The sequence below is a fragment of the Musca autumnalis genome, unplaced genomic scaffold (assembly GCF_047663935.1).
Source record: "Musca autumnalis isolate F117 unplaced genomic scaffold, ASM4766393v1 scaffold_4, whole genome shotgun sequence".
Lineage (NCBI taxonomy): Eukaryota > Metazoa > Arthropoda > Insecta > Diptera > Muscidae > Musca > Musca autumnalis.
The window spans coordinates 197,177,972-197,194,741 of record NW_027411977.1 but is presented as its reverse complement, the minus strand read 5'-3'; the positions used below and the strand labels follow the sequence as shown (position 1 = coordinate 197,194,741).

The 16,770-nt window shown below is 30.0% G+C and overlaps 1 protein-coding gene across 9 annotated transcripts in view; it reads left to right on the top strand.

The window, feature by feature from the left end:
* Nucleotides 1–12,297, top strand: part of bru3 (CUGBP Elav-like family member bruno 3) — a 1,231,558-nt gene extending 1,219,261 nt beyond the window's left edge. For 7 of the 9 annotated variants that reach the window (XM_073980083.1, XM_073980079.1, XM_073980082.1 and 4 more), the window contains 3 exons: nucleotides 4,832–5,008; nucleotides 5,090–5,732; nucleotides 12,003–12,297. In XM_073980083.1, the coding sequence (XP_073836184.1) occupies nucleotides 4,832–5,008; nucleotides 5,090–5,217 (305 nt within the window). In that variant the 3' untranslated portion in view covers nucleotides 5,218–5,732; nucleotides 12,003–12,297. The remainder of the gene's footprint in view (nucleotides 1–4,831; nucleotides 5,009–5,089; nucleotides 5,733–12,002) is intronic. The other 2 variants (XM_073980081.1, XM_073980080.1) reach the window with 1 other exon arrangement.
* Nucleotides 12,298–16,770: the final 4,473 nt, after the last annotated feature.

Here is a 16,770-nt window from a genome sequence, read left to right as displayed (position 1 = left end):
TTAAAGTACGGTATGCACTATGTCCAATCTTTATAATATTTAAACTCGAATAGTGAGTGGTACCCATGTTGAGAGTTCATATTATGGGATTAGCCAACAAATATTGCATGCAAAAATATATAATTTTTAGGTCATGAATGACTAAACCACTCATCACAAATGTCAGTGATCCCAAAATTTTGCATTAGAAATTCTGACAAAATTCATTAACGAAAACAATCGTACTTCTTTTAAAATGTCGTCTGAAACAAAGGCATAGAACTGTAAAGATTGGACATAGTGCATAATGCAGTTCAATTTTACTATTAAACCATAGAGGGTGTTTGTGTATAACATACTACTAACAGAACACGACGGCAACAAAATCAAGTATAACATAATTTTATGTCACCATATTGGAACATAACATTATGTTAGACCTCCAGCATACATCTGCCGATGTATAGTAGCAATGTAAATGTCCCATCTTGTTATATTTTATGTCTTTGTCTGAAAATATGGTTGTGAGCCTGAATGACATATAACTACAACAAAATGACACGCTTATATTACGTTTACATATGACTGATTTTAGTTAATCCAGTGGGTTTCAACTGCCAAATCCATTGCTCTTTCATTAGATAAAACCTCATAGAGGAAGTTAACCCAGAAAAAAGCTGTACCAACCTTTTTACCAATACATTTATAAATTCTTAAATATATATTGGGAAATGCATACCTAATATGTGACATTCTTCTGTAATAACACGAAAAATTGTTGCAATTCTCTTTTGTTTTATTAACAATTAATATATTGCATTCAATTTCATCAACAACTCCGAAGAGCTGAGGAAGTATATGTAGGTCGATTCGATTTGTCGCTCATTGATATGCTATTGATCACTACTACGACACAACTTAAAAAGAAGTTGTTCATGTCGGAAATACGTCAGAAATTGTGGCTAGCTTTTACTGGGATGATTTACATTCGCCGAAAAATGTGTATTTAACCTGTGGAACAATTAGAAGGCTTTCCATTACATGCTCAAAGCCAGACTAAACGTGAAAACTGCTTAGATTTCGTTTACTATTTGCTTACCTCTTTAACCCGGCGTTTACTAGGCGTTTACACACAGACAGTATTGGCAAGACAATAGCAAAGTTAGAAACCATTTTCACCAATACATTCATACTTTTCTCTATACACATTTAAAAATTTATAAATGTATTTGTGAAAAAGGTTTGTATTTTTGCTATAGTCGTGCCAAATACTGTAAATATACTGTAAACGCAGGGTTACAAATGCCAGTATTGGCAAGACAATAGCAAAAATACAAACCTTTTTCACAAATACATTTATAAATTTTTAAATGTGTATAGAGAAAAGTATGAATGTATTGGTGAAAATGGTTTGTACCTTTGCTATTGTATTGTCAATACTGTCTGTGTGTAAAAGCGTAGTAAGTAATTTATATTAACAGATCACGGGAAAAGTGCAACATCAAGACATATGAAAATATTCTTTTAGGTCGAATATAATTTTAATGTTAATTTTCTCGTTGGAGTTGAGCTTTTTTCCCTAGTGAACATGTTAACATCCTACAAGCTCTCAAAATCAATTTGACAAATTGAATTTATTCAGCTGGCTGTTTTACAGCAGTTGTTTTTTATGGAACACTTTATTGAGCTATGATTTGAATCACCCTTTCTATTTTTTTAAATAGCTCCATCTGTAGGTCAGCATTCATGTAGTCAAAGGTGGCCTAACATAATGTGATGTTACAATATTGTGACATGGAATTCACATTGGTGTACGCTTTTGCTTCTGTTGTGTTCTGTTAATTGTCTGTTATACATAAACGCCCTCTATGCTTGAATATTAAAATTGAACTCCATTGTGCATCATGTCCAATCTTTACCATTGTATGTCTTTGATGTAGTGCGATTTGATTATTGGCTATACAAAAAGTTGTGTATGAGTGACTGGTAGATCATCGACTCAGGCAATGTGTTAGAAGCTAAGATCTTCAAAATATCTATTGAATTACCATTTAAATTTGTAACGATCGTCATCTGTACTGATTAGCGGCGTTACTGGCTTACTTCTAGGCACAAATTATCAATAAACGAATTGACATCTTTGCCAAATGGACTTCCGAAGGTTCAACAATTATTGGAAGTACAAAAAGATATGTTATAGGATAGAAAATTTCCTTCAAGTGGCATTGGCATTATTCAAGTTTAAAATTACATAATGTATATATATATAAAAATATAAAATGAGTGACTGATATACATAACAGAATCGCGCATTACATTTGAAATCCCTTTATATTTAATGAAGAGTGTCATCTACATGTCAACATTGGCTATAACGACATTATTAGTCATTAGATGAAGTTAAATTGTTTAGCATAATTTTAGGCAACAAATATTAGTAAACGGACTGAAATTTTGTAAGACGCCTTTCAACTTTAAAAGGAATGTACAAAATATATTGTGAGTGACAGACTGATCGTCAACGCACAGACAAGATACTACAAAGGGGTAAAATGAGCTACATGTTTTGGAAATTCCTACCAAGAATTCACAATATACGTTTAGGAGTCATATTAAGAAATTGACTTTTCTATGATTATAATTGCAAACAATTTAAAATTCAACAAGAATCATTAACATTGGAATCTTTAAACTGTTCAAAAGATAAGAAATATGGAACTTATCTTATATTTTTAAAACTGAGCTAAGATTAGAGCCTCACTCGACTATTAAATACACATTTGCCATTTGTCCTGGTAACTATTATTGCGAATCATCATCCTTCTCTTCTTGTTTTTTTTTTTTTTAATTATCCTATAAAAGTGATGCCTTTCCTTCTAAAAGTGCAAATTAAATTTAACTTAACTTATCTTCAGTTTCCTAATGAGGTCAAATTTGTTTTCCTCTAGGGGAGTTAATATCGTTCATACGACTGGGCTTGTCGGCATTCATTTCGATTTGGGAATAATATTCTGCATTATATAACTTGTCCTGCATACATTACGATTTGTTCTTGACTGCACTTGTCGTCAAGCCAATTAATTTATTCACATTTTTTCAACTAAACCACATGGCTCTATCATGATTTTCGATTAATCCAAATGCCGTGCCATAACAAAGAGTGAAAAGCCATTAGCTAACAATTCCGAACCTTTTTTTACAAATACCTACAATTATAAAAAATATATATTTAATATAAACACAAATGCAGACATAAATATTTATAAAACAAAAAAACACAAAAGCTGGCAAGTGTGTCATACAAATGTCATATATAAACATAAATATGCAAAACCGTTAACAAATGTGTTTAACTAATTTGTAAAAATAGAGAAAAAAACAAAACGAAATGGCCATGGTAGCAACAGCATTAAGACCATTTTTCAATTTCCTGTTGAAATTGAAGTTTACAAAAAATAATTAAATATGGCTTTCATATAAGTGGATACTTATGTTATGTGTTTTTTATGGATTTATAAAAAATGGGGTATTAATATTTATTTAGTATTATTTTTTATATATATAAATATGAGATTTTTGTTGTTGTTTTAATTGGCATATTACTGTTGGTCATTTTGTCAACAGGCGAGGAGGGTAGTGCTAAAAAAACACAACTTCAAATAAATTTGCAAATCCAACAGCAAAAAAAAGATGCCTTATGTTTTAATGGTCATTTGGTTTCAAGCACTATGCCTGGCTGATATGACTGTAATTTGTTGTTATTTTATTGTTAAAATATCCAAATATTTACCATTAAAAGTATACAAAACACAAACAAACATTTAAATGTATTTGTAATAAAAAGTATTGGCCAGATTGACAAATACCATTAAAGGTTAAAACAGAAACAAAAACAAGGGCTATTTATTTGAATTTGCCATAAAGAGAGGAAGCTATGGCAAGGGTTAGGGACATTTGAAACTGCCATGTTTTTAATGGTTAATGTTCCGTGGCGAGCTTTTTTTTGTTGCAGTTACTTGCCGGATTCAATATATATTGAAATTATCCAAAAAGCTATTAACAAATATGATAAAAATAGACTAGGACTGAAGGGGAAAAGTGAGAGCATGGCAAGAATTAAATAGCTCTTCACAAATCCATTAAAAGTTCTCATAAAATAACATTGCAACGGTTGTGTACTTTTTATTTATATATATGACATTTGTTTTGCTTCAGTTTTTGCTCTTAGCCTAAATGTATGCTTTAATAAATACATGGTTTTTGTTAAGTATTTCAATAAGTGTTTATGTGTGTCTGAGTGTATGTTTAGTTGAATTTCAATATATGTGTGAGTGTTTTTTTTTTATAAAAACAAGGACCAATATTTCTTGTTTTTGTTTAAAAATAAAATAAAAAAATTCTTAAAAATGTAAAAATTATTTAAAATTTCCCCACCCAAAAAGCTTATGCATGTTTTAGCATGTTTAATTATATTTACAAAAATTTAAGAGCAAAAGTATTTTTATTTTCCTAATTTCCTTAATTTTTTTGTTTGCCCATAATTTGCTTTTATTTTTATTTGAAAATATTTTCTATCCTGCCCCCTTTTCTCTCTCCCTCTGAAATTTTTCGTATAATCTAAGAATGCGAAAAAACCAACAAGAACAACAGCAACGCTCTCATATATCATAGAATTTTTTAAGTTTTCTCATTATTCAATTAAATTTTGAAAAAACAACAACAATTTTTTTCTTTCTTTCTTTTTTTCTTTTCTTGTTTTTTTCTTCTTTCATTTTTTTCTCTGGTTAACAACTATTTTTTATCTGAACAAAATCACAAAAAAACTCAAACTATGTGGCCTTAACCAACAAAGATTTTCTGATGTTCCCAGGATGTTCGATTTCCGGTCCCGAGGGATGTAATCTGTTTATATATCATTTGCCGCAAGAATTTGGTGATGCTGAACTTATGCAAATGTTCCTGCCATTTGGCAATGTGATCAGTTCGAAGGTGTTTATTGATCGAGCCACAAATCAAAGCAAATGTTTTGGTAAGTAACACAAAAAACACCCCCCCTTCCCCCGACATTACAAAAATAAACAAAAAATTAATTTCTTTTGCTACTTCCCAGGTTTTGTTTCATTTGATAATCCTGCCAGCGCTCAAGCTGCCATTCAGGCCATGAATGGCTTCCAAATTGGCATGAAAAGACTGAAGGTACAATTGAAACGGCCCAAAGATGCCAGTCGACCTTATTAACAATCGGAGTTCCTTCAAATGTTAAATTGTTTTCAATCTCAGTCTTTAAATCTACAAACCTTCACCAAATTGTTTATGCAGTTCTATGTTTTACAAATCGATTCCTCCTCTTTATCCTCGAATAACAACAACAATAACACGACCACCCCCAACAACAATAACAACACCACTCAAACTCCATCACAGTTGCCACTACCACAACCATCAGCAGCTCCAGCACCACCATCATTAACACAACCAACTCAAGCCCGCCTTCTCCAGCAGCAGCAGCATCAACACCAACAACTACTACAACATCATCATCATTATCAGCCATCGCCGTTACATCACCATCAACCTTATCATCTCCAGCAACATAATATTTTGCTTCCCTGGCAGCGTTAGTAGTTGTGGATACCAAGACCCGCTAGAAAAAAATATTTAAAAAAATTACAAAAAAAAAAATCTGAAAAAAGCGGGAAGTTATCCAAAAAGATCACAGAGGCATCAACAATACATTAACCACTGAAAAATAGGTAAGTTTAAATTTTTATTTATTTTCTTACAATAAAAAAATATGGTCTCCATGCATTCGGCTCCTGAAGATAATATATCGCCATCTATATTTCAAAATTTACATTATTAGTTGTTGAATTTGAATTAACTCCAGCTGTATTTCAAATTTAACGCTCTATGGATTCTAGTGATCAAGAAAAAAAATCGTTTGTTAGAATTTTCTGCAGGACATCATATTTTTCTTCTCTCATATCAATAAGAGGAAACATTCTTATGGATGAGTCCCGACAGCGTGTCACAAATCACTTCACCTCATAAAGAAGGCATCAACGTTCTCTTTGAGTCTTATTGGCCTTTCCATCTATATTTCAAATTTAACATTATTAAGACCCGATTTTTTTCGGTAACTCAAAAAACGAGTTGGAGAATTGCACTACTGATCTCCTTAATATGAGGGAAGTCTTTCCTTTCCCTTCCGGGATGTTCATAGATAATATTTTATTTTTATTTTATCACCATCTACATTTCAAATTCTACATTACTATTTATGGTTTTTCTGCAACGCCATCTATATTTCAAATGCAGCGATGTGTAAAGCTATTGGTTTGAGGACGTACTAGTTCAATTGAAGTTTTCACTGAGGAAAGCAACTGAACGAGTTCACTTAAATTCGCTGATTTTTAATCAATTCAAGAATTAAATAACGAATAACTGCTGGAAATAACCAGGAATGGCATACGAATTAAGAAAACTTTTGACGCAAGTTTGAACCACTAAAGCTGCGAAGCTGGTTCCCTCTTCAACGAAAATGTAAAGAGAAAATAATTTTCATTTTTACTTTCTACTTTCTATTTTTACTTTCCCGTCGTACTATAGCTATCCAGTAATATTGTGAAGTCTATGAATGAACGTACTAGTTCATTTTACACCATTCTCATCAGAATAGTTGGGAACTACCCTGCAAAAATTTGGGAACCATATGAGCCGAAAAATCTATTACAAAGTTGTGTAAGCAAGTTACTCTCTGCGTTAAATCACTTATTTAACGCATTACAAAACCGAGAGCTGTGAGTTCACAACTTAGCAAAATGCGAAGAGTCGTTGATATACATGTAAACGATTTCCATGCTCAATCCCATCAACGGGCAAATTAAAAAATGTAGAGTGAAAATAGTGAACTTAAATTTACCTCAACAGTTCTAAAGGCCTCGACACATAAGAAGCATGGCGTTCTTGCTAAAGTCATATCTGATAAAAGACTAAAGACCAACTTCGACCTAATAAAAAGAAAAGATTTCAGAATCACATTTGCATTAGGTCGAACTTGGTTTTTAGTCATTATTTTGTAGGCTTATTTGTCTATTTAAAGGCCCCCACTCATTAGTCAGTCTGACTGCCAGCATTTATGGTAGTATGTGTAAATTTTTGAAATTTTGAGAATGTATATGTGAGTTTTCCAAGACTGATGAAAATCAAAATAGTTTTGATTTCAAAATGAACCCCCATCAGTCTGGGTGAATTGTGTTTATTTTCAAATTGTCAATAAATAATTTTGAAAAACAGAAAATAATGTTGGTGTTGGAATACAAAAAACGTAGAATTCATTCATTTTTGGAGGAGAAATTCAAGATTTTTAGACTTGACTGATGGTTCGTGCCCCACACTTGTCAGTCACACATACAGAAAGGGTTCATCGGACTGACGGCACAGACTGATAAATGAGTGGGGGCCTTTAGAAGGCTTATTTGGTGAGACATGTTCTGGTTAAATAATGGGTTAGTATTCCGATTTGACATTAACCTGAAGAAGACCAAAAATGCCGTTTTATTGCTCGCTGGTAAGGCCAACTCGTCTCTGTTTTGCTTCAAAAGCTCATCACATCTTGGTGGTCCCAACAAGAGACAACCTCCTAAATCACATGTTTTGTGTCACGCAGTGACCGTACGTAACTTGAAAACGGCATGAATTTATAGACAGCAAGAGAGGCCAATTTCTAATATTAATAAATTTGTTTCATAGCCTCATCCTAACTTGGTGCTTGCAACAAAAGATGCACTACATTTATAATAGCACATGTTTCGTGTCACGTGATTACAGTTCATTTTTCGAGTAGGTTTTAAATGAATATGAATACGAAAGAATAATGTTGGGATTCTTTTTATAGACATGAACAAAAGGGGGCAATTTCTAAAAGAAATAAAAGGCTCATCATAACTTGGTGCTTCCATCAAGAAAGGCACGACACTTCTAATAGCACATGTTTCGTGTCACGTGGTTACAGTACTTTTTTAGAGTAGGTGTTAAATGGATACGAATACGGAAGAATAATTTTATAGACATGAACAAAAGGGGGCAATTTCTAACAAAATAAAAGGCTCATCACAACTTGGTGGTTCCTGCAAGAGAGGCACGACACCTCTAATAGCACATGTTTCGTATCACGTGGTTGTAGTACATTTTTAGAGTAGGTGTTAAATGGATACGAATACGGAAGAATAATTTAATGTTATAGACATGAACAAAAGGGGGCAATTTCTAAAAAAAGGGGCTCATCATAACTTGGTGCTTCCAGCAAGAAAGGCACGACACTTCTAATAGCACATGTTTCGTGTCACGCGGTTGCAGTACATCTTTAGAGTAGGTGTTAAATGAATACGAATGCGAAAAAATAAATAATGAAAGAATAATTTCTAAAAAATAAGTTTGTCCCAAAGCTCATCGTAACTCATTACTTTCAAGAAAAGATGGCGCATGTCGTGCCAGCTTTGAAATAACATGTTTCGTGTCACGCGGTGTCAGTATATTTGTTAGCATATGTTATGTGATAAATTCGAATCATTTCGTGGTTCCACTTATAAACATGAACAAAAGCGGGCAATTTGTAACGCTAATAATTGTCGTGCCACTCTTAAAATCACGTATTTCGTGTCAAGCGGTTACATTATATTTTTAGCTTTTTTTCTAGACATGAACAAAAGACTGCAATTTCTTAAACAAATAAGTTTATCTCAAGGCTCATCATAACTTGGTATTTCCAAGAAAAGATGGCGCATGCCGTGTCATCTTTAAAATCACATGTTTCGTGTCACGCGGTGTCAGTACATTTTTTTAGCATTTGTTAGTTGATAAATTCGAATACCCATGAATCATTTCGTGGTTCAACTTATAAGAATGAACAACAGCGGCCAATTGTAAAATTGGTAACATCAGATGGCGCTTGCAGTGTCACTCTTAAAACCGCATGCTTCGTGTCACGAGGTTAAAGTATAATTTTAGCGCGTATGTTAAATGATGCATTGCAAAACGCTCGAATAATTTTGTGCTTTCATAAACTGATATGAAATACAGAGAGAATTTCATAAACTTAACAAACAACTTTGTCTAGAAAGTTCATCATAACTTGATGCTCTCATCAAAAGATGGCGCATGTCGTGCCACATTTTTTAAATCATATGTTCCGTGAAATGCGGTTAGTGTAAATCATTTTGTGCTTCTTTTTAAAAAACACGATTGCTTTCAAAACTCATAATAACTTCGAGCTCCCAACAAAATATGTGACAAAATATGTGCATATCGTGCCACTTCTAAAATAATTTGTTTCGTGTTACACGGTTACAGTGTATTTGCTAGCGTGCTTTATAAATGATCAATCCCAATTCTTGTACTCTCAAAATATTATATTATCATAAAAATCTTTCAAGGATAATCTTACCAGGCCTTCTTAGAAGACAGAAGACCTCTTGAGGTCTTTTATAGAAGACATAAGACTTCTTGACTTATTTCATAGAAGAGGTCTTTTATTGAGGACAGAATATGTCTTGGGGTCTACTGTAGAAGACAGAGGGCTTTTGTAGACAGAAAAGAAGAGAGACCAAAGAAATAGTTATAATTCAAGCTAAAGAATTTATCACTTTCTTACAACCAATTTATCATTTTAGTTATCTGTAGTCGGAAAAAGTTCTTTTATTGAAGATAGAATACGTCTTGGGGTCTACTATAGAAGACAGACGGCTTCTGTAGACAGAAAAGAAGAAAGACCAAAGAAAAAGTTATAGCTCAAGCTAAAGTATTTATCACTTTCTTACAACCAATTTTTCATTTTAGTTATCTGTAGTCAAAAAAAGGTTTTGCCTCCTCAAAGGCCTCTACATTTCGAAAACCGTCTTGGGGTCTTATATAGAAGACAGACGACCCCTAGTCTGTGAAATAATTTTATTTCTACAAATTTACATTCAAAAGCCCACATACCGTGGAGCAAGAAAAAAGGTGATACAATAATACCAACCAATGTCTTCATTTGTTGTCAAAACATATTTTTAATCAAAAATAAATAACAAATATTTCGCTTCTTTAAAGAATATCTGTGTACAACGTTTTTATTTAAGCATCGCGAAGAATACATATTTTACCGTTTTCTTCTACCTTTTGTGGAGATTTTGCGCAACAATTTCTGACAGCAAATGAAGACTACGGCCTGAATTCGCCTTTAGGACACTGTTGGGCAGAAATTCTCGGCCTCATACACAAAAGTGTAAAAAATACATGAGTCTCTCGCAATTTGCCCACCATTGCTTTAGGATCACCTTTTAAAATTCGACTTGCCCACTAACAAACCTTCTTAAGTGGCTGCCAACTGAACAGTTGCCGTATAGGCCAAACAGGGAGAATATTTTCAAACGGGCCTCTCTTGTAACTGTATCTCCAATCTGAGTACTGTTCAAGACAAGATCTAGTTTCAGTTTGCTTCTTAAGAACATATTTGCTGTCTTTATAATGTATATTTATTTCGCCAAAAAGTGGGCTCAAAAATTTATCAATCTCAAATAAAGCGCCTAGTGTTAAATTTAAAATAAAGATGACATTATATCCAAGTATTGTACTATTGGTTATAATGCCACCTATACAATTTGCTACGTCGCTTTTTTAATTTAAATACATACTTTTTATAGATATCTGATTTGTTTCTAGGTGCCTTTTTTGACATGACAAAATTGTTGAAACTCGTCAATTTTAACTGCCTGCATTCAAATTCGGAACGAGGATTCTAGTCTAGATCTATTTATCACACCGTACCGTGTTTAAAAAGCAAACTGAAATTATAATGCCACGTTTGAATTAATCTTCCGGCTAAAAGTAGGCTCACAAATTCATCTAACTTAAGCAAAGCACTTCGGAGAGGGGTTAAATGTGAAATATAGATGACATTATATCCAAATAATGTACTAATACCACCTATACTTCAAATTCAACACTATTATTAACAATAATGTACACTAAAAAGCAGAACAACGGGACCTTTTTATTCGACAATTTCATATATTTTCGATGTCAGAGTACAGATACAAGCCAATATCGAGTTCCATCTTGCTTTTAAAAAACAACTATCCAGCATTTGTAATGTATCTATAAACAACGCCTAAAAGTAGACTCGGAAATATGTCTATATCAAACAAATACCTTAGTATTAGTGCCAAAGACATACAATGGTAAAGATTGGACATAGTGCATAATGCAGTTCAATTGCAGACATAAAATGGTAAAGATTGGACATCATGCATAATGTTGCTAAATTGTAATCTTCAAGTATAGAGGGCGTTTATGTATAACATACAATTAACAGAAACCGAACCGTACCCAAATGTGAACTATGTTGAATATAACATAATTCATGTAACAATATTGTAACATCACATTATGTTAGACCCCCAGTGCCATCTGCCGATGTATAGTAGCAATGGAAATATCCTATCTTATTATATATCTTTGTCAATTGTACTATTAAACCATAGAGGGTGTTTGTGTATAACAGAGAACCAACAAAACCCGATGGCAACAAAAACAAGTACAACATAAATTTATGTCACCATATTGTAAATTAACATTATGTTAGACCACCAGCGCCATCTACCGATGTATAGTAGCAACGGAAGTGTCCCATCTTATTGTATTATATATCTTTGATAGTGCTGAATTTGAATTATAGATGGTATTATATGGAACTATTGTACTAAAGCTTATAATATTGCTTATACTTCAAATTTAACACTATTTTCCAAAAAATTGTGTTGAATTTTCAATGATGTATTTCCAAAACTCGTGGATATTCTTACACATTGGCATCAATTGTTGCATTCTTTAGCCTGTCTGTAGACGATCTGTCAGTCCATCATCAGCTCAAATTATTCAGGTGGATTTTATAGCCTCTAATCATAAATATGTATTATATATATTTTTAATTTGTAAATTTTTTTAACTACACAAAGCTAATATTTTTCCAATTTACTTTTCAGACCCATTATACCAGCAAAGAAGTCCCAACTCCTGTCATTCTTACACTTAAATATACTATATATTAAAAAATATATATATTTTACACAGAGAGTAAATGCAGAAAATGCTCCCCCAGGAAAAAACCAACCCGAAATTAAGCAGAAACAAACGGAATTAGATGCCCCGATGCCGTAGAAGAACAACAAACAAAAAACAACAGCAACTAGAAAATCATAAATGGAAAAATAAGAAAACACTGAACTTATAACTTAACATACAAAATGAACAACAATTTTTTGCCAAACAAAAAGAAAATATTAAAAATATATATTATTATTATATATACACAAGTAGTATATATAGACGAGAGAGACGACGAGATAAGGAAAGCTAGCTGGATGGTAGCAAAACAATAAAAAAAAACCCCACTACCCAAAAAGTAAAACAAATGCTAAATAGAAAGACAACAAACAGTTAGATGCAAACATAAAACATTTTTTTTTGTTATACTACAAACAAAAGAGGAAGAATTTGAAAAAAAAAATATGAGAAAAAAACAAAAAAAAATCAACAAAAAATAAAAAAAAAATTATAAAAAAATAATTTTTATTTTTAATAAAAATTAAAAAAACAAATAAAATAATGATATATATTATTAAAGAAAATAAAATGACTGGCAAGTGACCAAAAACGATCTGGGTTTTCAAACAACAAAAAAACAAAACAAAACATAAAAATATTTAAAAAATAAATAACAAAAAAAAAAAATAATTTTTATACAAACAAAACACTATAATGGGAATTTATAAGAAATGATATAATATTTGCGAAAAAAATACAAAACAAATACAAGTAGAAAATTAAACCAAACCAAACAAGAAAAACTAATTTTACAAAAAAATATTTAAAACATGGATACTTATCAAAACCACAACAACAACAAACAACTGATAATGAATATTAAACAAACAAAAAATTGTTGATTTAAAATTATAATTAAAAATTATTAACAAAACACAGCTGAGAAAAATCCTATGAGAAACAAACAGAAAATTCCAAAAATTAACGCAATGGATGAAAGGATATGGGGCAAAGGAAGTAAACAAGTAAAATATATGAATTCTTAATGCTTTTGAGTTCTGGACACGGAACCAATTCAACTTCCAACAATTCCCCTAATTTTCGTCTTGTCTTCAATACCCTTTCACCCTTTTGTGTTATTTTATTAAGGAACACAAGAAACAAAATTATTAGCAAAGATTAAGAGCCGTTATTAAGCTGCAGAGGAGTAAAACTTTTTAGCATTTTAGCTTAGTAATTATATATTAAAAATAACAACAACTAACTGCAACAACAACAACAAACGGAAGATGGAGAATAAGAAGGCAGAATTGCATTCAAAAAAAAAAACCAAAACAAAAAGAAGGCCTGGAATGCATGCAGCTGGCAAAGCAAAGCAGTTGATAAACTTGAATATATATTAACAAAAAATTTCGAATTTAATTAAATTTTAAGTAAAACAAGTTAAAAAATAAAACATATATATATATACATAATATATTAGGCAGTAGGTGAATAACAAGAAAAAAATTTAAAAAATATTATTTTTAATAAAAACAAAAAATAAAAAACTAATATTAAATAGAACAAACAAAAACAATTATATACACACATATATTACATTATTTATAAAGAACAAATATAGAAATTAAAAAACTAAAAAAATAATTCCCTCAATTCCCTCCCATCAAACAATCCCAAATCCCCAAAGTATTTTTTTTTTTTTCAATTGCAAAATTTCCTTCTCCCTCTTAACAAAAAGGTTCTTGGACCCTAAACTTAAAGATAAGAATAAGAAACACAACAACAACTATATCATTTTTCTCTTAACATTATAACAAATGAAAAAAACAAAATAAAAAATTAAATTTTTAACACTGTTATACAAAAAATTTTTAAATATTTTTGTTATTTCCCAATCAATTTAATTTCTTTATTTATAAACCCCTTCCCTTAATTTCCTAATAAGAACAACAACAGTATTGTTTATCACAGAATTCCATTAAGTCGTCTTTGTTTGCTTAAAACCAAAAAACTACAAGTACTTAATTAATTTTTTATTTAATTTTTTTTTACAACAAAATCTTTATTACATATTAAACAAACAAACATATATTTATTAAAATAAATCACAAACAAACCTTAGACTTAGCTTGCTTACAGAAAAAGAATATATAAATACAGGTATATTTGCTAAAAACAAAGATAACAAAACTTATTTATAACAATAATAAATAATAATAAACAATTTAAAGAAAAGCTAAATAGCAAAAAATAATTAATTAATTAATAAATTATTATCAATCCTATACAGCTACTTATTATATTTGCACATTTTTAGAAGATGAAAAAAATTAACAATTTAAAAAATTAACAAAAAAAAATCATATACAAAGCCTTTTTTAAACAATAATAATTAAAAAATAATTTTCTTATAAATATGATTTTAAATTAAAAAAAAAAAAATAATTTGTTGCAAAAATTTTTTGTTCTTTTTTGTGGAGGCAAATAAAAGAAAAATTTATTAAAATATTTTTATTTGGAGTGGTAATTAAATGAAATTGTTATAATATAAAGGAAATGTTAAAAACTGTCATGCCAAAAAATATGTTTAAAGGAATAATACAAAATATTGAAATATTTAAATTTATCATCAACAATCACAAACTGTTAGAGAAAGAAAATAGTATTTTCCTATGTATTTGTGAAATCTGTTATACTTACATCTCGCAAAACTGCTATACCAAAATTTCCCAAAATCTGCTCTTCATTTTCTCAATATTAAATGTATAACAGTTAAAAACACTTTGAATATCAATTGGTATAAAAGTAAAACCCCACAATATTTAACTAAAATGGTCACTAAGTGGATAATAATAATTTTTGGAAAGTGTTATAAATGCGGTTTCGAGAATTTTTATTTCAAATATTTGTGTTGAAGCATGACTCAATCATTGCAACAACAGTTTCTATTTCATTATTCAGATCCAAAATAATTTAATACGGTTTATAACACTTTTGTTTTCTGTTATAAAGTCATGCAAATTCAAATAATTAATTTTTGGAAAGTGTTATACATGCGGTTTCGAGAATTGTTATTTCAAATATTTGTGTTGAAGCATGACTCAATCATTACAACAATAGTTTCTATTTCATTATTCAGATCAAAAAATAATTTAATACGGTTTATAACACTTTTGGTTTTTGTTATAAAGTCATTCAAATTCAAATAATTAATTTTTGGAAAGTGTTATACATGCGGTTTCGAGAATTGTTATTTCAAATATTTGTGTTGAAGCATGACTCAATCATTGCAACAATAGTTTCTATTTCATTATTCAGATCCAAAATAATTTAATATGGTTTATAACACTTTTGGTTTTTGTTATAAAGTCATGCAAATTCAAAGAAATAATTTTTGGAAAGTGTTATACATGCGGTTTCGAGAATTGTTATTTCAAATATTTGTGTTGAAGCATGACTCAATCATTGCAACAATAGTTTCTATTTCATTATTCAGATCCAAAATAATTTAATACGGTTTATAACACTTTTGGTTTTTTTTATAAAGTCATGCAAATTCAAATAATTAACAAATACAAACATTTTTCAAGCTAATAACAATTTGTATAACAGCAGTTGAAAACACTTTTGATAAAAAAAATTTTTTTATAAATTCACTAAAAATTTAAATAATCTGAAAATACTTGCAAAAATAGGGTTAATTTAAATTGTATAACAGTTTATAACACTTTGTATAACAGTAAAAACTTGACAACATTTAGCTAAAGTGCTCATTTAATGCATAACGTTATTTTAATATTTTTGAAAAGTGTTATACTAGAGTTTTCGAAAATTGTTATTACAAATATTTTGTCATGCTTCAAAAACATGACAAAAATATTTTCTATTTCATTATTCAAATAAAAAAAAAAACAAATCATATATTCGTCGCAGGTTTCAAAGTTATGACAAAAATATTTGTTTATAAAATTATTAACATAACCTGTTTTATAAAATTTATTACACTTCTGATGAAAAAAAAATTGTTATAATTTCACCAAAATTTAAAATAATTTAAAAATACCTGCAAAAATAGGGTTATTTTAAGGTGTATAACAGTTTATAACACTTTGTATAACAGTTGGTACAACAGTACAAATTTGACAAGATTAAACTTCTGATAAAAAAATATTTTTGTTATAAATTCATAAAAATTTAAAATAATTTAAAAATACCTTAAACGGGTTATTTTAAGGTGTATAACAGTTTATAACACTTTGTATAACAGTTAGTACAACAGTAAAAATTTGACAAGATTAAACTAGAGCGGTCACCTAATGCATAACGTTATTTTAATTTTTTTGGAAAAGTGTTATACTTGCGTTTTCCAGAATTGTTATTTCAAAAATTTTTATCATGATTCAAAAACATGGCAAAATAGATTCTATTTCATTATTCAAATCAAAAACTAAATAATACAGTTTATAACACTTCCGATTTTTGTTATAAATTCATCGAAATTAAAATAATCAACAAATACTTAATTTCGGCCAGTTTTTATTTGGTTGTATAACAGTTTATAACACTTTGTATAACAGTAAAAAACTTGACAACATTTAACTAAAGTGCTCATTTAATGCATAACGTTATTTTAATATTTTTGAAAAGTGTTATACTTGCAATTTCGAAAATTGTTATTTCAAATATTTTATCATGCTTCAAAAC